The sequence below is a fragment of the Myodes glareolus genome, chromosome 8, assembly GCF_982192425.1.
Source record: "Myodes glareolus chromosome 8, mMyoGla1.1, whole genome shotgun sequence".
NCBI lineage: Eukaryota > Metazoa > Chordata > Mammalia > Rodentia > Cricetidae > Myodes > Myodes glareolus.
Genome location: NC_142033.1, coordinates 34559279 through 34580116, shown reverse-complemented (window position 1 = coordinate 34580116; position 20838 = coordinate 34559279). Strand labels below are relative to the sequence as shown.

At 47.4% G+C, this 20838-nt stretch overlaps 2 protein-coding genes across 11 annotated transcripts in view; one reads left to right on the top strand and one right to left on the bottom strand.

Annotated features, from left to right (window-relative positions):
- The first annotated feature begins 536 nt into the window (after positions 1-536).
- Zar1 (zygote arrest 1) lies at positions 537-4635 on the top strand. The gene is made up of 4 exons (XM_048415020.3): positions 537-1587; positions 3216-3308; positions 3387-3461; positions 4334-4635. The coding sequence occupies exons 1-4, from the start codon at positions 775-777 to the stop codon at positions 4475-4477; spliced, it is 1125 nt and encodes a 374-aa protein (XP_048270977.3). The 5' UTR covers positions 537-774; the 3' UTR covers positions 4478-4635.
- A 2507-nt stretch (positions 4636-7142) lies between these two features.
- The window catches only part of Fryl (FRY like transcription coactivator), a 237554-nt gene continuing 223858 nt past the window's right edge, over positions 7143-20838 (bottom strand). For 8 of the 10 annotated variants that reach the window (XM_087908964.1, XM_087908963.1, XM_087908958.1 and 5 more), the window contains 8 exons: positions 20138-20345; positions 18788-18937; positions 18039-18137; positions 13899-13967; positions 11477-11494; positions 10378-10488; positions 9336-9526; positions 7143-9183 (listed from right to left, as the gene is read on the bottom strand). In XM_087908964.1, the coding sequence (XP_087765090.1) occupies positions 8925-9183; positions 9336-9526; positions 10378-10488; positions 11477-11494; positions 13899-13967; positions 18039-18137; positions 18788-18937; positions 20138-20345 (1105 nt within the window). In that variant the 3' untranslated portion in view covers positions 7143-8924. The remainder of the gene's footprint in view (positions 9184-9335; positions 9527-10377; positions 10489-11476; positions 11495-13898; positions 13968-18038; positions 18138-18787; positions 18938-20137; positions 20346-20838) is intronic. The other 2 variants (XM_087908960.1, XM_087908962.1) reach the window with 1 other exon arrangement.

Sequence of the window (20838 nt, the reverse complement as noted above, 5' to 3'; positions counted from 1 at the left end):
AAACACCTGCTGACATTCGATACTAGCCTGCATTGAGACAAGTCCAAAACTGCAATATAGCATTTCATTGTCAAGCCGCTATCAAACCAGAGAAAATCACTTTCACGTATTTGGTTACTTAATCTAGAATTTATTTATTGTTAATGCCCACCAGCGTTTGACAAGGATGCAGGCATTTTCTTTCACCTATTTTCTGCATTTGTGTGAATGCATCTCAGATTCATTTATCCTTTGAAGGAATGGTTTACTTAGAAAAATTTGTAGGCCTCACCCCCTGAGGAGAGAAAACGGGTACCTCCATTCACCCCTGGGGAAGGGCGATATCTACAGACTCCCTAAGGTGTGTTCCTTCCTGAAAGGTTTGTGGGTGGGCACTGCTCCACCGCTCTGAGCTAAGTGAACAGAGACGATAGATAAAGAACTCAAAGCAGGCCCCTAACCTTGGTATTTTGCTCCCTAATCAGACACCGGGCTTGCCTGGCCTTCCTCATGGCAGACACCTGGAGCGATGAGGGCAAGGGGCCACCTGGCTGCGCTAATCCCGGTGATGATTCTCTGGTGGAATTCTCACCTCGGCGAGTTCCCTACAAATTGCCCCTGTGTCTGGCAAGGAAAACCATCTTTCCGCATCCTCGAGGGGGTCGCCGCCCACCAGTGCAGGGAGAGCCTGGGGAGGGTTTCGCTCTGCTCGGCTAGGGGTGGTAGGGTTTAGGGCTGCTCCCGCCAGTGCCGCTGCCTATTTAGTGGGACGTGGTGGGCAGCTGGACCGCGCTGATGGCTGCCTGGGCAGGTGAGGCGCGGGATGCACACATGTTCCCGGCGAGCATGCCCCACTCCTGCCCGCATCCCCACCTGCCAGTCGACAAGGCCCAGGAAGGTTGGCGGTTCCGTGCCGGGGGTTACCGGCCCGCGCCCCCTTCCTTCTTTCCCGGCTGCGGGCAGCTCACCGCCGCCGAGTACTTCGACAGCTACCGGCGGGCGCAGCTCATGGCCCTGTTGTCGCGGGTGAGTCCCCGGCCGGTCTGCAGCCGCGATGCTGCGGTGCAGGTGAACCCGCGCCGCGACGTCTCGGTGCAGTGCTCTCTCGGGCGCCGCACGCTGCAGCTTGGACAGCGCCGACCTCACCCCGAGGTCCGGTCCGGTTCCCGCCAACCCTGCAGCCCCGCCGGCGCCCGGAGGTCCCCGCGCTCCTGGCGCACTGTCGCCGTGTACTCGCCGGTGGCCTTCTGTGGCCTCTCCTCTTCCCTGGAGGTCGCGGCGGGAGAGCAGAAGCCCAGCGAGGGAAAGCAGAGGCCGGCACTGGCGGAGACCCGGGAACCCGAGCTGGAAAAGGGAGAGGTGGCGGTGAGAAAAGCAGTCTCCAAGCCGTGCTCCAAGGAGGGCGACGTCCAGGACAAAGGGCCTACCGAGCAGGAGCAGTCACTGCGGGAGGACCCGGACAGTAGGGCGACCTCGCAGCCTGAGCCCGGGAATCAGGAGCTGCGTCCAGCCGCAGAGCCGGCTCAGGACCCTGGTAACCCGGCCACCGTGAGAGACAGGGCCTCCCCGCAGAGCACTGAGCAGGACAAGGAGCGCCTGCGCTTCCAGGTGAGGCTTGGTGGGCCCCATATGCCTCCAGAGTTGGGGCTCTCCTTCGGGGCTAAGATGGAGCCCCTGGGGGATGCATGGTGGCATAGCATTCTTCGATGTCAGTGTGTATGTTTGTTTGTTTGTTTATTTATTTGTTTATTTAGTGTATGGGTTTTTTGGCCTGCGTGTATGTCTCAATTGAGTGCTTGGTGGTGGTGGTGGAGGGGTGGGAGCAGAAGGAGGGATGCCCTAGGACTGGAGTTTACAGATGGTTGGGAGCCGCCATATGGGTTCTAGGAACTGAGTAGAGTCCTCTAGAAGAGCAGAGCGTGCTTTTAACAGCTGATCTAACTCTCCAGTCCCGAGGTAAACAGGGTTTTGCCATTGCTGATTGTTATTGCAGAGGGAGGTGTTTACACAATACAGCCAAATGGCAGTCTGTTCTGGGGAAAGCCAGGGTAATTACTTTATTCGGATCCCATGCACACGGTAAATAAGGGCCGGTGGAGTCTGGCCCGCACTTCAGATGAAGGAAGTACACACACAACAGGACACCAGTTAGCGAACTTTATCGCAGGAGAATCAATTCCCAAGGCCCCGTTTCCTCTTTTCCCACCAGATGTGGCTTAGCCGGGTCCTCCTACCAGATTCTTCCCTCGTTTCTGAAGCTGTCAACCGAGGTTTCTCCCTCCCAAACTTGCCCATTTTTTTCACCCAGCATTGCTAAGCCTTTGGGCAGTCCTGAGTTGTTGCCTAGGCTAGACAAACAAGAGTGGGGGTGGGGGGCGGGAGAGAGGGTGAAGAAGCCAGCTGTAACCCCCATGGAAATAGAGAGATGAAAGGGCTCCCAGGAAATCCTTATTCTTTCCCAGTTACCTCAAGACTGTGTTTTGTGTTTGAGGTAGCGGGAGAAAAGCATTTGGCCATTGCTATTCACAGTTGAATGTGATCTAGGCAAAAATTTTTCAGCTTTTTATGCCCCCCCCCCGTGGTGTTTGCTAACCTGTAAATTGCCTTAAGTGCTCCTACCAGTCCCGAGGCCTGGTGGGGGTGGGGGTGGGGATGACAGACAGAGGGCACTTGTTCCCAGCTTGCTTCTCACTAAGAAGGAAGATGGGAAGTTAGAGAATCAGGTGCGAATACTGCTTAGCTTGTACTAAATGGACTCACAGATATGGCGCAGGACTTTTTGGGAAACTTAACTTGCACGTGGAGAGTTTAATGTTGGTTGAACACCTGAGAAAGTTCGGAAACACCTCTCTCTTTCAGCCTAAAGAATAACTGTGCATCTGTGCGGTTCCCAAGGTCATGTGTCGTTCTACATAAGAGGCCTAAGCATCCTGAGGTCTAGGCAGCACTAGATACTTGGCCTTTCCCTAGTCTAGGGGGAAAGACTTAATGTGTCAGCCCGCCCAGTGAGTCTGGGCTATAAGCTGTGTTCTTTGCTCTTGGTCTGCGTTATTTGTTTGATTGAGCTATTAGCTCACCTGATTAATTTAGAGGTTGACCCACACCTAACCTTCCTTCCCCACCATGATCTAGCGGGAAATTTGGTCGTTTTAAGTGTCAAGTAGAATCTGTCCCAGACTCTGAAAGGAGGGTCGCTCAGGCGCCACGTGGCTAAAGTCTGCTGTCCTCCTGTCCAGTTCTTGGAGCAGAAGTATGGCTACTATCACTGCAAGGACTGCAACATCCGGTGGGAGAGCGCCTATGTGTGGTGTGTGCAGGGCACCAGCAAGGTAAGACACAGCGCGTGGCCGTCCCGTTCCTGCTGCGACGCTGAGCCTCTCCTCCATGTGCTGCCTTTCCTGTCACAGGTGTACTTCAAACAGTTCTGCCGAATGTGCCAGAAATCTTACAACCCGTACCGAGTGGAGGATATCACCTGTCAAGTAAATCAAATGTTTGCATTTTGGAAGAGGGCTTTTTGTTTTCTTTGAATATATTTCCTCGAAGAGGCTAGGCTCCCAGTAGCTGTAGGCTGTTTGTTTTGTTAGGGGCGGTAGGTAGAAACTCCCTCCACTGTGAAATGGGGGGGGGGTGTTTCTTCCCGTCTGCGCTTGTAGAACCTGATAGTGTGGCCTCTTTTGAACCTGTTACCTTGTTTGCCGTATAGGTTTGCTCACCTACCACTCATTTGCCGTGCAGGAAAATATTCTGCAAAGCGGAATACTTTTCTGCTAGCTTGAGATGGCCCTCTATTACCTAAATGCTATGCATGTAGGAACCACATAGCTAAGTTTGAGTATGAAACACATGCATTGAGCTTCAGGCTTTCTTGAGAGCTCACAAAGGGAGTTTCCTGCAAGACCGTTCGAAACTGTCTGCCCAGCTTTATGCATCTCACCCGGAACTATGGTGGCTGAGCTTACCGTGGTGCTTGCTCACTATAAATTTAGCACTGTGCTGAGGGACTAGATAATATTTAAAAAGAAGGAAGCGATGTCATTTTCCTGTTAATGTTAATCAGAGCCAATGGAGCCCACATGTCTATTTGAGAGTTCAGCCAATGCACTTGTCTTAAGTTAGTAATTGGGGAATTAACTACCCTATGGTGGGCACCGAGAAACCAAGGTAGAAACCCATTTAGACTGCATTTATAATAATTTCCACATTTCTCCAATACGGTGCCTTAAACTGCTCGGTACTCAGCTTTCCGTGCCCAGTGCCGCCTTGGCTTGTTCCACACTGTCACCTGCTTTGAAGCTCCAGGAAGCAGGGGGACAGGGGCTCATCCTTTCTGCTTTTCACTCTGATTTTTCAGAGTTGTAAAAGAACTAGATGTGCCTGCCCAGTCAGACTTCGCCACGTGGACCCTAAACGCCCCCATCGTCAAGACTTGTGTGGGAGATGCAAGGACAAACGGCTGTCCTGTGATAGCACCTTCAGCTTCAAGTACATCATTTAGTGAAAGCCAAAAATGGTTCTGCTAGCTGGGGCTAGTGGAGCGGGCGAGTGAGCTTTCTCCCAGGCCCCGTCTCCTCTCCACTTTTCCCTTCTCAAAATATTTCATGAAAGGCAGTGTACTTTGACAAAGCCTGTAAAATAAAGGGTATTGCAAAAACAGTTTGAGGCTTTATCCAGTTTATGTCTCGGGTTGAGGAGAGCTTGTGCTGGAAGTTGGGACCTGACGCCTATACTTTGTTAACGTCTGTTGTGGGCAGAGTGGACCAGGCTGAGTTAGGGAGGCTACAGGCACCTGATCAACTCTTCAGGCCTCCTAGACAAGAACAGACAAGAGCCTACAGCTTTGGTTTACAGGTCTGAAGTTCTGTTAGTAAACAGAATCAACACATGATAAAGTTGAACGGGGTGCAGTGTGCTAGTTAAACCAGGCCTCCTTGGGAAACTTGAGAGCCCACTGGCGGACAATGGTGCTGGGTGGGCAGTCTCAGGTGCGTCTAATGAAGCAAGTGTTGGCTGTTGGTCTAACGCAAGCCTCACAGTTGGACCAGGTGGAAACTGCTCCCCGCTTTCTAAATGCTTGTGGCGGTAGTGCCTGCCTCCCGCAACATGGATGTCAACCTGACATCTTGTACACTAGCAAGTATTCACAGAAATGTGCCACGTCCCAAGTGAGCTTGAAGATGCTCTAGTGGCCTTGTGTGGAGGGGACAGGTCCATCAGGCTGCCGCGTGTGCTGCAGAGTGCTATTAGCCTGAATCGCATCAGGGGCGTGAATCTCACGGGGGTGTGGCTAACAAGCATGCCAGTGAACAGCAAATACCTCCATCCTCATGGTGATTTTATGTAAACAAGACCAGGACCTACCTGGTGCAGGAGCTGCTCTTAGCTAAATATCTCAACAAAGGATTGTCTAACTTAGACCACCTGAGCTGAACTTTGAGTCTGTGAGTTTGATGGACGTGTTTCACGCCAGGACAACATGTGCAAAGACCCTGTGGTAGGGAAAACCAGAGAAGCCAAACACCAAGTATATGACAGCAGGTGACACTAGCAACTCAGACTGGGAACATTCCAGGCCCTGCCTGGGGCTGGCCATTGTGTAGTTTTGTATGAGAAGGCACTCAAGTTTATTATTTGATGTGTATGTGTGTTTTGCCTGCTTGTGATGGTGTACTACATGCATTCCTGGTGCCTGAGTAGGCAAGAGGAGGGTAGTGGATCTCCCTGGAATGGGAGATGCAGATGAGAGCCACCATGTGGGTGCTGGGAACCGAACCTGGGTCCTCTGCAAGGGCAGCCAGTGCTCTTAACTTCTGACCATCTCGCAAGCCCCAGCTCAAACATTTTAAAGGTGTGTTATGGATGGTGGACCATGAGGATAGATTGCCTTTTAAAGGAGAGCCCTAGGTACTTTGAGACAGGGAAGGACTTTTAGGGACTAAAGTGGTGGTGGTGAAAAGCGAGCGTTAAGAACTGCGTGGTTAAAGCTGATGCGTTCACGTGTGCTCATGGGTGACTTCTGACTTCATGGGACCAGGTCCTAGCAAAGGCAATGCAGTTGACTCCCATGCTTTAGGTGGAATGCAATACGGGGAACATGTACTCAGTAAGTACTTGCCAAGGGGATGAGTGAAGTTAAGAACTCTACCTGCAGTGAGTCCTAAGACAGATCTACCGACTGCTAAGGTGGGTGGTGAAGTCATCTGTTAGTTTAATGCTGTCACTAACTTTCCGGGGTAGCTGGCACGGATCAGAATGTAGGCACTCGAATACTGAACAAAGTGACGACGTTTCAGTCTTCGATGCCAGCATCCTAGCACTGAGGTGCCACATTACTGATGCATGCAACCCAAAACTTAGAGAGCATCAGATCTGAGACAGAGTGGAAAGCTAGCAGGAGCCACCCCCAAAGACCACTTCTGCATATGGAGAGGATTGTTTTCTGTGTGATTCTTAACTTTTCAAAGTTAACCATAGACCACTTTGAAAGCTGGGGGTGGGAGAGGGAGCCACATAGTAACTATGGGCTTTTTCCTGAAGGGTAGGTGATGCTGCCACTTTGATAGATAGGGTCTGAGCTGGGGGTGGGGGAGACACATAGGAATTATGGCCTTTTTTTCCTGAAGGGTAGGCAAGAGCTGTGACAGCAGTTCACTGTTCTGGTGGCAATCCTTCCTAAAAGGTCCCTTAGCAATGCTTCCAGCCAGTGTAGCTGGTGGTTAACGGCTCGACCCTCTGGGTCATTACAGCGGAGACAGCTCCAAATCCTGCTGCTGTGCTCTGGCTTCCCTAACTGGTTAAAAAGGGTGGATTCTTTGCTCTTTCAGGTGGTCAATTTGGTGAAGAGGGTCGAAAAGCTGATTAAAATTAAGCACTAACCTTTTGGTAGTAAATGCAACAAGGCAGAAGATGTGGGGGGAGGAGAGAGGGGAAAGTGTAGGTGCCGTAGGGAAGGCAGTCCTCAGGGGTCTGGTTTCTATTTTTGTTGGTGGCTTCATTTGTTCCATCGTCAGAGTAGTTACATAGAAAGTATTCAAAGATGGGTGGTCAATTTAACTTCTGCTTTGTTTCCAGTGAAAGTATGCGCGAGAACTCCGCAGGTAACAGGTCCTCTACAGCCGGCTCTCTTATTTTCTTTCCCTTAAAATACCACACAAAGCAGCAGCTACGAAGCTTGTTTTTTGTTTTTATTTTTAACAAAAAGGATTTAAGGAGGGTGAGAGGAGTGGGAGAGGGGATGTGAAGGGTGGTGTGTCTCTGGACACCACCCTGTGCCTGCCCCCAACCCGAAAGTTAATAATTTAAGGACACCGTTTACAGTACCAGAACACCATTAAAATAATTTTTTTTATCTGGGTCAAAAAATACAGTGATTATGAGTGCTGTGACCAGTCATGGAATCTTACAGGAAACAACTATGGCCAGGCAGTCCAGCGGCGTGCACAGTGCCTTCGATTAATGCACTTGAGCATCATTGCATTTCTGTCCGGGTCCTCGCCCCCAGGAAAAGGCAGAGCTAAGCAATTCATTTCTACATTCCAAACTCTGGAGTCAGAGCCCAGTTTGAAAATAAAAGTCACAGTGGATAAGAGATGCATATAAAAAATACACGGTGTTCCTTTCAAATCAGGAGTCGTGGGACTACATTCATTGCCTTTACAAAATGCTATTTTTTTTTTTTTAAAAAAAAAAGGGCAGAGGATCCAGTTTGTGTTATGCTACAGACTGAGACAGTGGAGAAGTATATTGCGTGGTTTGGGAGCCAGTCTTCAGGCTTTGTCTTTCCCCCAGAGCTCCAGGGTTCCTTTAGCCTGAAGCAAGCTGAGTCCTGCATAAACTCACAAGTCGTTTGCATCTCTTCTCTGGAAGCCTGCAGAAAACACGGTCCGCCATCAGTGACCACAACTGTTCCTTTAGCTTTGTACATGTACTCTGGTCTGACAGCGCGCGGCACGGATGTACAAGAAAAATACAGGTTTTAGTCTATGCAGTGTCTATAATAATTACGGAGTAAAATAAGTTAACTTGTCTAATGAGAAGTGCTGACGGGCAGCGTACGTCTCTATTTTACAGTTTTAAGTCTCTGCAGGCATCTACTTTGGTTAGTTATCAACAATATCCACAGAAGCACTGATCAGAGGGCTGAGCAGCAGAGTCCAATAATATTAACAGATATATTATTTCTTTTTTTTTGAGACACTGGAAAAGCCCAGTTTTAAAATATTATTAAAGTGTTCTAACATTTACACACTATGAAGAGTTAGATCTAATAAAATAAAATTTCTTCAAAAATAATCTTGCAGTGCTCTTTTAGGCATGCTGAGAAGCTGTCACTGGACATCTGCCACACACTCGCACACCCCAACTCACACACACATAATTCCTTATACAGACCAAAAAAAAAAAAAAAAAAAGCCACAAACACACACCCCAAACCCTTCTCCCATACGCTGGGAGAAAATAAAAACAAAACCCCAGACCCAATGGTTTTTGCAAGTTAAGTCTGTTGTCTGTCAGACTGGACGACAGCTAGGAATCCAAGTGGCGCGGCGGCGGGTCTCCAGCTGCGATGCATTGGCCCCACTCCAGCCTCATTCCCCGCCCTGCAGTGTCTTGGAGGCCGTTATTGCAAACATCCTCGGGATTTTTTTCATTTCTCCAGAGTAATGTACTTGTATGCATCACTTTTAGCCCTTTTTTTCTTTTTTCACATAGGTTAATTAAAAAAAAAAATCCTTCTTCATACAGTTACTGTGGAGGTACAGGCAGCGGTTAAGCGGTTAGATACTTTTCTTCAGGCGTGTGTTTCTGACAGTTTGACATTAGTAGACTACAATTGAAGGTGCTGCCAAAGGAGTTACCAGTGAACCCCACGGTTCACACAAAGGTGCTTGGTTAACAATCTCGATCGCTTTCAGCTCACTCCCTCTCCCAGTACGGGAAGTTGCTCAGAATCCAGTGCTCGCCATGTTGCCAACCGCCGTGGCCTGCGCTAGAAGCGGGTGTGACTGCACCATTCGCAGAGACTCCCTGATCTCCAGGTTCAATTCCATCAGTTTGTAGTTGGCTTCTGACATGTCCAGGTTCGAGCCGATGACGGCGAAGCTGCCCGTCTGGCCTAGCGTCTGGTGGTGGAAGTAGATGTGTAGCAGCGTCTGCACGGGGTCATCCTCACAGCTGCCGAAGATGTCGTTGGGCCACAGAGTCCTGGAAATGCACAAGGTTAGGGTGCTGAGATTATGTCATGATTCGGCGAGCTACATTTTCGGTTAAAACCTGAACACAACTGCCCGGGGAGTTCCTGGCCTCTGACTGTGACCTGTGAGTGCACTTCGGCGCTGTGCGGTCTGCCCACTCACCTAAAAGCTTTGACCTGTGCGACGGCGGACACAAATTCCTTGTTCTTCAACGTTTCAATCAGAGAATGAATGGCGGTTTCTATTGTGGTCTGTGCGGCTTTGGAAACATCGATCTCTTCATTTTCCGAAGCAGCCTCGGCTTCCTTAAGGATCCCTTCCAGCTGGGCAAGTTCCTCTGACATGTTGATGACCTGAAACAAGGATGTATTTGAGGACCGATTCCTATGGTCAGTAGTATGTGGTCATGGATACAAGCTCATGGTAGGAATGTTCTAGTTTTCGGCAGGAATATAAAAAGTGAGCCACCAAAGAAAGAGAAAACCAGGCAGTGTCTTTTCACGTAACCTAGGCTACTCTGAACTTGAAAGCTTCCCTCTTCAACTTCCTAAGTACTGGGTGTTACAGTCCATGTGTCCCTAGACCAGGTTTAGATAATCTAGAGCTATTGGGTTGTAATAAATGTTTATATTATATTTTGGAAGATTGTAATTGCTTTTGGACAGTGAAGGAAAGTGTATTTTAGAAGGTTATTTACCCAGGATACTTTATATAAATATGTGTCTATGCACACATTATATACATATATCTATATGTATATACACACAGACACACACAGACACACACAGACACACACACACACACATATATAAACTTTAAAAAATTGACCATTTTCTCAATGACAATTTTGGTGTCAGTAATTGTGACCCTATACATTAACCTCTGCAGTCATGTCTTGGGCATTCACACAGCTCCAGAAACAGACGAGGGATGTTCGAGACTGTGAGGGATGTCACAGTGCAAGCGTTATATCTGATTATAGATTTGTATCTGCTACCAAACCGTGGGCCTCAGCTCTCTTGTTTACCACAGTGTGAACACGAGCCAATCGACCCACTAAAGCAAACGTTCAGTGTGAGCGGCTTTTGACCTTAGGCGCTCTGACAGGAAACACACACACAAGCACAAGTTACCCACAGGCACGCACGCTCACACGGATGTATTTACGGCTCCCAGAGGGGCTCTGCTGCCCAGCGGAACTCACCTCTGCGTCGTTTCTGATGGTGTTCACCTGGCCGATGAGCTTGCGGTAGGCCTGGAACAGCAGCAGCAGCTGGAAGTGCAGCTTGTACAGCCGCCTGCAGAGCTCCAGCTCCTGGAAGGAAGCAGCGGGGGCTGAGGTTAATCCGGGGCTCCTTGTCGCGGCTCTGACCAGACAGCATACTTCCAGGGAAACATCACAAACGTGTTAAAATCGCCCTGGCTTTTGTGCTTCTGCGGTAAGCAAGTTAATACGGTGTGCAGCTGACGGGAGGCGAAGGAGAGGTGCTTTGGGGCTGGCATTCAGGGACCAAGGCTGGCCGCTGGTTACACCGCCCCTTTTTTTAGTAGGAAGCACACGTTCACACCGGACAACTGTCAGGAGGCAATATGTAGGCTGCTTTGGAGGGGAGGTTTAAATCTTCAAACGCAGATTTAAAGCATTTGAGTTGATGATGGGGAAGAATTTGCAGATGCACATGTGGGTTTTGAGCTCACTGAGGGCTCTCGATGCAACTGTCAGCCAGCACGGAGCGAAACTGGGTGTCCTCTTACCAAAATGAGGGGGCTTTTAGAGAAATGGACTCCTCTTTAGAAAAACCACCGGGTGATCTCATTCAGATGAGACTATGGAGCTGACAGGTGCAGCTTAAATGGAAAGGGGCGATGGCAAGGTACAGGCACAGAAAGAAGGCAATGCTGGCTGCACGAGCATATTTTTATTATTTATTTATTATGTATACAATATTCTGTCTGCGTGTCTGCCTGCAGGCCAGAAGAGGGCATCAGATCTTGTTTTAGATGGTCATGAGCCACCATGTGGTTGCTGGGAATTGAACTCAGGACCTCTGGAAGAGCAGGCAGTGCTGTTAACCGCTGAGCCATCTCTCCATCCCCAACGTGCATATTTATTATAAAGTCTCACTGTTTCATTTCACAGGACCAACGTGTCATGGGTCAGGGCTATGTGAAGTTGAAGCACACATTACTCTTCAGAGTGGTCAATGACAAAACATTGCTAGGTCACAAGAGGACACATGGCAGATGAAAACCAGTTTGTCTCACAAGGATAAGGAATCTATAAATCAAGACAGGCCACTTACTGCTAGAATTCCCATTTGCTAAGCAAGGTGATCGGGTCACAAAAAAAATACAAAGAGAAAGAGATCAAGAATTAGTGTAAGAAACCATTGTAACTACGGTTACAGACGCCCCACGCAAACTGAAGAACACATACTCATATCCCGAAGAACATTTTATGAGGCCATTTCCAAACTACTACTTTCTAGACATTTATAGTGTTTCCCTTTGGCAAATAAGATTGATTTGTTATAGTTCAGTTTTGTATAAAAGCCACAAAACATAGAACAAAGTGATCTTGGGAGCCCGAGCTGTTGCAAATGTCCTCTGAGCTAGATTCTTTTTGCCCCTCTCCCAACAAACCCAACTCTAATAACATTTCCACGAGTGCAGTGGGAAGCTTCTTAAATGAATTATGATTATTATTTTAACCCAAGGATTGGCTGAATTGGTTCCTAATCTACATAGGAAGAAAATATTTACCCTACCTAGCAGCAGGCTCTCCGCTGTGGCTCATTCTAGACTTTCCTGCCTGTTAGTCTCTACTTAGACCTCAGGCTGTCTACTCATCCGGAGTACTGAGAGCAGTGTGTTTTGCAGTACAAGTCAAATGCCACGTATGTCAGAAGTCTGACTTAACTAGGCATCAGTCAGGTGGAGACAATGCATGGCAGACCCATGGTGAAAAGCCTTGGGTTGGAGAAGAGTGACCACATTAAACCAAGACTGTTGCTGTGTATATGGAGCTTCTAGAACTGCTTTTCTGACGTCTTCTCTGGAGGGCTTTTCTTTTTTTTAAAAAACCACATTTATTCCCGTCAGTTTAGAAAGGATTTACTAAGCAAAGGTGAACTTTAGCTCCACACAGCTGACCATAAATTATGCAAACAGTGGCCCCCGTAACATTAGCAGAGCGCAAACCAAATGTCAAACAGCAGGAGGTTATACTTCTAAGGTTTTATTTCATTTCATTTATTTCAGGTGGGAATTCAAGTTTTAAATCTCTTTCCTTCCTTCCTTCCTGTTAGCATGCTGAGTGGAACTGATCCCACAAATCCATGCCAGGGGTGTCGGTTTGGCCATGCCTGGATAAAGCTCTCGGTCACTACAGCTGCAGGCAATGGTACAAACTCTAAGGCTGTGAACCACCAGAACGGGCCTCGATGAGCTGAGAGCAGTTCTTGAGGAGGACACAGAGACACATTTTAAGTACACTGATATTTGCATGATAGATTTGTCTTTATTAAGTGAATAAAATAAACATTTACTGGCAGCTTGCAGAGACTGGCACACAGACACGGGTGGCACGAGACGTGTAAGGAGGGGGGAGGGACAAATCAATCTTAAGTGTAGCCCCCATTTTTCACTCAAAAGAACATCTCAAGCTGCTAGCCGAGTCTTAGAGATTATGGAATTGTTTTACAGGTAGAAGTTCTATAAGAACCACTCAGCATCTCCACCTAGCTTATACAATGCTCGTAGGTATCATTAAAACCCCCCACTGGGTTCAATTCTAAAGTGAACTTCCATCTTGTCTCATTTCTTTATTCATGATTTTAATTTTCCTTTAAAATAGCACAGAGTTTAGAATTACCTGTCTAGGTTTGAATCTTGGTTTCTATTACTTATTTATCAGATAAATTGGCCCCTCTGAGCCTCCCTTCCCTCTTCTTCAAAAGTGGGAATAATGAAGGGCCTGTTCCACTGAGCTGGATTATGGAAGGAGAGGATTATGTAATATGGGCTGGCATTGTGCCGGAAAAGCTTAATAGTTAAACTATGATTTTCTCAAGATTTCATTCTGATACTATATTAGTATAACTTTTGCAAAAACACACTATTATAAATGCAATTGGAGTTGAAAAATGTAGGAATGCAAATGTCAGGTGTGGAAACGGCCAAGCTGCTGAAGCCTTTCTCCTAGTACGAAGTTTCTCCCACTGGAATAGCACAAAGGTCTTAACATACGATCCCCAGTGGGGGAGATGTCTTATGGACACACTTTTTCTAAGAAAATGTGTTGCTACTGCTTAAAACGACTGGAGGAAAACAGAACCCCAATTTCACAGTGAGAGTAATAGGGATAGAGAGCACATTGCTCTACGCTTGGCTTCTCTCGCCAGACAGGCAGTGTAGCCACAGCATACCAATGGACGACCACTGTTCTAATCGTCGCCCTGGACTGTCTAGAGAGCCGTGAAGCTTATCTGCCCAGTGTTATTAAGCCTCAGTCACAAGCTGGTTGCTCATTTTTATTAAAGTGAAGTTTTCATTACTAAGCCAATATTTCACTGAACCTAACTTTCGGACAGATTGTTCTGATAAACCAAAATGAAAAAGGCTTACAAACATTCTTTCTAGGATCCTCGAGTAAGGACAAACCCATCACGCGCCTATGTGGTTTTATAATGCCCAATGCCATCACCCAGCAGAAAGGACACTTACTTGCGCGTTGGTGTTTAGCCTATATATGTCGTCCTTGGCACTGAATGTCCTCTTACAATTCTCTAACCACTGTAGAAATAAGGAAGGGTAGATACATTTCAATACATCACAGAATGGACAATGTAACTAGCGTTACAACAAATCTGTCTACACAAAACCAGAAGCTGACTTGAAAGGCTAGCACTGGCTGTTGGCAGAATGTATCTCCACCCCAGGCCAGTCATCTATGTGGAACAAACAAGGGATCGATACAACAAGATGCACGCCCTGGCTTTATTAACAAAGACGCGATCAGTGTTCCTGGGAACCACGGTGTCCCACAGCATAGGATCCTTCGCTTTGCAGATTTTATTGGAAATCTTCAATGTTTCCCCCTGACCTTTGTGTCTAAATGTGAGATGTGGGAAATGAAAGATCCACCTTCCCTTTGGTCAATTTAATAAAGCAACTTACAGAAAAAAAAAATGAGCTAGGGCTGTCTGCTCATCTGAAATGTAGTTCTCTGGAGATGCATGCCAACTTTAATTAGTGGGACAGAAACCAAGACCCATCTAAATCCTGTCTCTATTTGTTTTCTTTCTCTTTGGATGGTAACTAATGACAAGGATGCTCTCTCTGAGGCATTTTGGATACAAAAGCCAAATGTGGGCTTTATTTACCCAGGGGCTGTTCTTACAGTCGACACTAATTTAAAGTAAAGTAGCATTGTGGCTGTGTAGAAAGGTGGAGCCAGAGTCTCCAAAGTGAGAGCTAAGGGCCTTCAGATGACACTCCTGGGCCGTGACAGTTGACGCTGTCAGTTCTTCTGGCTGACCGGGTTTGCGGTTTTGTTTTTGGGGGGTGTGTGTGTGAAATTATTAAGTAATCAAACCAACCACTCAGACTGCTTCCTCTGAGCAAAACTACCAGCCCATTAAGTAGCTCCCTGGAAAAATCTTAGTGCTAGATATTTAAAATCCTCAACTGTAGCTTACTGTTCTACAGGCAAAGAATTAAAATTAGAAATGGTAATTGCTTCAAAAACCAATCTCTTTGACCTTCTGTCCCTTCCATCGCAAATCATCCAGACAGCACTGGCTCTTGGGTTATTCTCTTGACAGCATCTTGGAATAAAAACATGTGAAACCTTTCTGGTAGGACACGGCTGGTGACAGTCATTGTCAGAAGCTATCAGCAGACTTGACTGCAGCCAAATCCAGCTGACACCTACCATGGAGCTTAGACATTCATCTCTGTTCATGCAACCTGTTAAGGTACATATACACTGAATTATAACTACTTGCCCAGCTTGTCCAAGTAAACTAGTAAAATGGAAAAAGTTATTTCAGGTGATTATTTACTGCCTATTCTAAAAAGTTTAAATATTAGATACCCTGGGGCTGGAGAGATGACTCAGAGAGATGGCTAAGAGCACTGGCTGCTCTTCCAGAGGTCCCGAGTTCAATTCCCAGCAACCACATGGTGGTTCACAACTTCCTTGCCAGCAGTACACTGTATGCTTAATAAATAAATCTTAAAAAAAATATTGGATACCCTATCTAGCATTTTAGGGAACACTAATGTCATTATTTCTGATTTTATCCCCAATAATAACATGATTTATCCCTGTGGCGGTCTACTAGCCTTCCACCAGTCTGTCCAGATGCTGCAGAGAACCCCTGACTCCCACCGGAGCGTTCTCACTGTGTTTTCTCTGCCCAAATGAAGGTGAAAGTGTAGCCGTGCAGGAGGCTCTAAGTGGGACGGAGCAGATTATGTACAGCAAGCAATTGTCCAAGGACAGTGACAGACACTGAACGGTCAGCCAGGACTGTGGAGAAGTACGGGAGTGAGCCCTGCACCTGTCCCTTGTTGCGGAGGGTGGACAGACGGTGGTAGCTACAGGTTCATGCCCTACGGCTTCTGGGGGCCACGACATGCAGTTATTAGTGAGAGTGGGGTACCAAGGGCTGAGACACTGAAGACTGTCTGTGTAGCTTCCTCTTGGGTTCCTTGCTCTGCTAATCAAGTGTAGGAGAAGGTGCTAGAAGAAAAAAATCAGTTTCTAGTCTCACAGTGTTGGGGAGATAAATGTTCATTTCCTTCTGGGACTTCGAGGTCCTGGCTACCACTTGAGGGCATCTATCACGTCTGATCCCTAGAGGACAGAAGAAAACTGAACATGTACCACAAATACTAGTTGGGGTCGGGGGTAAATCTCAGTGGTGGAGCCCTTATCCTGGCTTGAGGACCAAGTCCTCAAAAAGACAGAAGATGAGCAGTGGGCCAGACATGAGTGGAAAGTTAGGGCCACTGACTATGGTCAAGAAGATTGTGTAGTCACAAACCATCATATACCTATATATGTCTATACACGTTTTAGAATTGCCGTTATTATGATGTTTGATTTTCAAATACAAAATTTGTGTCGTCTGACATACAAAAATGAAACATGGCTTGGTCCTCTGAATGGCCTTTCCTTTGTCTCCTGGTGATGTCTGAGGTTTTTGGGTGAAGGTCCAGCAGATCATTAGCTAGATGTCTCTGATCTATTTGATGCTGCCTCATGAAAAGCAGTTATCTGTTGCTGTAAAATCAACTGCCCTCACATGTCATGGCTGAAAATAACAATGAAAAGAAAAAACTATTTGTTGTGCACGTAACCAATATCAGATAAATGTATGTGCTGTTTCTTGTTTGACTAGGATCAGCCACGAGTCTCTGGTTATCTGATAGTTATCTCAAAGTTCCAAGCAGGCCTGACTCCTACATGTGACTTGTGGGCGCTTAGCTGGGATGCCTATCTTTTCCTCCATGTGGCCAGTCATCCTGTGGTAGGGATCAGGATGACTCCTGCAATTTCCCAAAGCTTCCAATACGCTGCTAAGTTTGGTGGCATCAGCAGACACTGTGGAAGAGGCTTCTCCAGCTTGTCCTGGGAGTTTCAGTGTCTTGTGAATTCTGGTGAATAGAGTCAGTTACAAGGCCTTTCCAGTTATGCTGGGAAGGAGTGTAGACCAGAGAGGCCTGGTTTACTGGGTTATTGCGGTAGCAACCAGTGTCTAGGATAGGCAGTGATTTCTGAAGACTCACAAGGCACAACCACAGTGCGGTAGACTGAGAGCTCGCATTTAATTAAAGTGGAAGCTTCCTAGTCATTGAAAGATACTTTAGCAGTGAAAAACGATAGCCCCTGAAGGAGAAGTAACTTCAATATATATATATATCCAATAAAAAGCATGATAGTTACAGGCACTGCCACCAAGCCTGGTGACCTGAGCTGGATCTCTGGGACCCACATGGTGGAAAGAGAAAAACTCCCACAAGGTGTCCTGTGACTACAACATGCATGTCATTGCATGCCCCTTCCTTGCCCACAAACAATAAAGCTTATATTTAAAATAAAGACTTCTTATAAACACCTGAGAATAGCTCATTTACAGATGTCCACAAGCTACTCTTACGAAGATATCCATGCTTAAATATTAGCGATGAAGGAAATGTAAGGTAGATAAGACTCTACTGCATACCTACCAGAATAGCAGAAATTATGAAAATCAGTATCTTGGTGCCCAAGAGATGAAGCGATGGGGAATTCATGTCTACCTGACAACGAGTTTTTAGTAAGATCGCTTGGTAGACCCACTCTCATACCTACGACCTAGCCGTTCCTTTCCCAGATAGTTCCTCGGCAGACACATGGACATCTGCATGCAGACAGCAGGATTTGTAGGGTGCCCCAATCACACCTGGCAGTTCCCTGGGCTGAAAGGGGGACCATTTCTAGCGCCGCGTCCCCACCCCCCAGCTGTTTTTCTGCATTTGTCAATTGAAAGCACGCTGAGCTGACTTAGGGAACCGGGTCAGTGTTTAAATGGCTAACTAGAATGTGGAACTTCCTAGCAGGCGGCATCTGTAATCTACTCCAAGCTTGTTGTCTACCCTAACACCATGATGGTGCTCTGCCACTTGAAACACCACTTCTCACCCCCCTGCTGCGCTGTGCACAGCTGCCGTCTCCCACTGTGATCTTAGGCTCCTTTCTAAAAGCCAAAGACAGCAGTTCTCTGGACAGAGAAGAGAGGCCAGCGAGAGAGCTGCGTGTCCGTCTGGGGCACACTGCACCCAGGTCAATGATTTTGGTGTGTGGAGGAGACCAACCTGCTCGGCTGCTTCTCTCTTGGTGTTGTAGGTGTCCAGATGTTCCTGCAGCTCCAAGACACTGAACTTGAGTGTTTCCAGCAAACCGCACGCCATCAGCTGTGAAAGCAGACAAACTCATCTGTCTTGAAAGGTCATGGAACAGCTGCCAGCTGGTTACTGGGCACCCTCTGCTGCTGGACCAGTGGACACCTCAAAGGCACTGTCCTTGAAGCTCTTAAACATGCAGCTGTCTAACCTTGACTACTTGTAGCATGGAGGGAAGACCAAAGGGCTCTGGATATTTTACGAAGAGAGGTCTCGCCACCTACCATTTTCTATTTAAAGACAGGAAAGAACACACATTTCTAGAGTCTAACTCTTCAGCTTCCTCCCTCTGGATTTTACATGTATTGGGAGCGGGCAGGATCAGCCAAGCCTCAGACAGCATTTCAGACACTGGAATGGCCTTTTTTTTGCCTCCTAATATTCCACCATGCCTGGATGGAATGCCATTTTGCATTTATATCAGGATTAAGATATAAACCCTTGCGTTTCAAAATTGAAAATTTTGAAAAAAAAATTTTACAAAAGGCCAATAAATGAATGACACCACTCCATGCAGCCATCTTCCTTGTTTTGTGTTTTGTTACAGAGAGGCGGGTAGATCGGAATTCATTATATACTCCGGGCTGTCCAAGTCTCCACCCTTTCAGCTCAGCCTCCCAAGTGCTGGGATCTCCAGGTGTGCACCATCATGCCTGGCTTACCGTTTCGGCATCCACGAAGACAGTGGGGCATTCGGAACATGCCATCATTACTTCCAGTGAGCTTTTAAACTTGGTACCAATGCGCTGTAGACTCTCACCAAGGAAGCCCACTGCTTCCTTAGTTAGCTCACCAAACCTCCTCTGAATTGTCTGCAAGACAAGGCACAAGAAAATTTAGTGTCTTATAAAACAAAAAAGGCCTTTCCCCACTTTTATGTAAAGAAGCAAAAACTCGCAACTGAAATTACTGGAATGACATATAGAATTCTACTAGCGGATCTACTAAGTTCCTCTATATTTCTTTAGGAGATATGCCAACAGGCAGCTAATGTGGCTGGGTGCAGTGGCCCACACCCACGGTTCCTAGCTCCTTGGGAGGGTCAGGTGGGAAAATTCCTTGAGTGCAGGAGTCCTGGCCTGTAGTGAGCTAGGACCAGCAGCATGAATACAGTGGTCTCCGGTTGCCTGGGGAGCGGTCCACCAGCTGGGTGTAGGAAATAGCCAATGCGCATCCACACACATGTGTATAATGCTGCTAGATGACCGCGGGAAACTGCCGCTACCACTGGGAAGGAAGGAATACAAACAGAAAACCAAGGGCAGTGCAGTAACCAAAGAAGGTTAAGTCAAAGCTCCCACCCAGGTGCGCTAAAGACACAAGGAAACTGGAGGCTGGAGTGCACTGGGAACGTCAGTGGGAAGTGCTTGACTGGGTTCCCCAAGGCACGAGAGTTGGTGTAGGTGGCGAAGAAAGATGGCGGAGAGCTAACAGGACTGGAATCTCTGTGCCGTGGGCTCTCACCTTCCCCACACAACGCTCAAAATGGTATCCACGTGCCATGGTGCTGTATGAGAGTATTTGCTGAGAAGCACTAGGCTAGCGCGTGGTCCAGGGTGGACAGTCAATATGTGACAGTCCTTATTGTTACCATTACCTAAGGTGGATAGCAACTCCAGCTACTTGGCTCCCACAGTGACGAAAGTGTCATTTAGCATCTCGTCATACACATTTTGAACCTCCCTGTACCAAGCTGGGAGGGCAGGTCCCATGGGGGTGCCTTCATTTCTCTGGTACCCACGATGGTACCCAGCACACTGCAGAAAATCAGTCGGTGTTGTGTCGGAGGCTTGCAGCAATTTCACTGCAGGTTTTCACATCTGTGCTAGCAACTGAGAAACACACCAGGAGTACATGCAATGCTGCAAGTTAAGAGAATGCGACCTTCACAGAAACGTAAGTGTTTGCTAAAGGGAATCAGCAGGAATATGAAAGCCTGAGATATCAAGCAGAGAAGCCTCGCTTGACCAGATCACTGGAATGTGCATCCAGACACCTGAACCTCCACTGACCTGAAACAGCCTTGAGAACACGTGGAAAGTAAACACCGCACATGACCCATCCGTGTCCGACAGCATCTGGTTGACATGGCACCGCCAGGCTTCTTCCTCGTCCTCGTAAGCCACTGGCTGAAATGCCGCTATTATGGCAGACAGAAAGGGTGTTGGGAGAGGCGACGTCTGCACTTCTGGAAAGCCGTCCTGCTCATCCTCCTCTTGACTGCAGACACAAAACTCACAGAAATCAGCACGATGCCTGAAAAGAACCGACTCACAGCACCGTGTTCCATTCAACAGAAACTCTTCTTGGTCACACACACACACACACACACACACACACACACACACACACACACAGGTTTAGAGAATGCAGCCTGAACTTCCTAGGCTGGCACAAACAAATGCAGGGCCTTCCTGTTTTAGAACTCTTTAATTTCAAGCAATTATCTTAGCCCAAGTCTACAGTATGCTACTATTGGATTAACACTAGTTCGGTCCACAAAGGATATGGATTGGGACAGGGAGCGGAGGTGTATACTTTTATTCCCAGCACTTGGGAAGCAGAGGGGAGTGACGCTCTGTGAGTTCCAGGCCTGCCCGCTCTACATAGGGAGTTCCAGGGCAGCTAAGACTATGGAAGGACTCTGTCTCGAAACACACAACCAGTATGGACTAGAGTGTGTTCACATTGTGATCTATTTTGGATTCCTTTG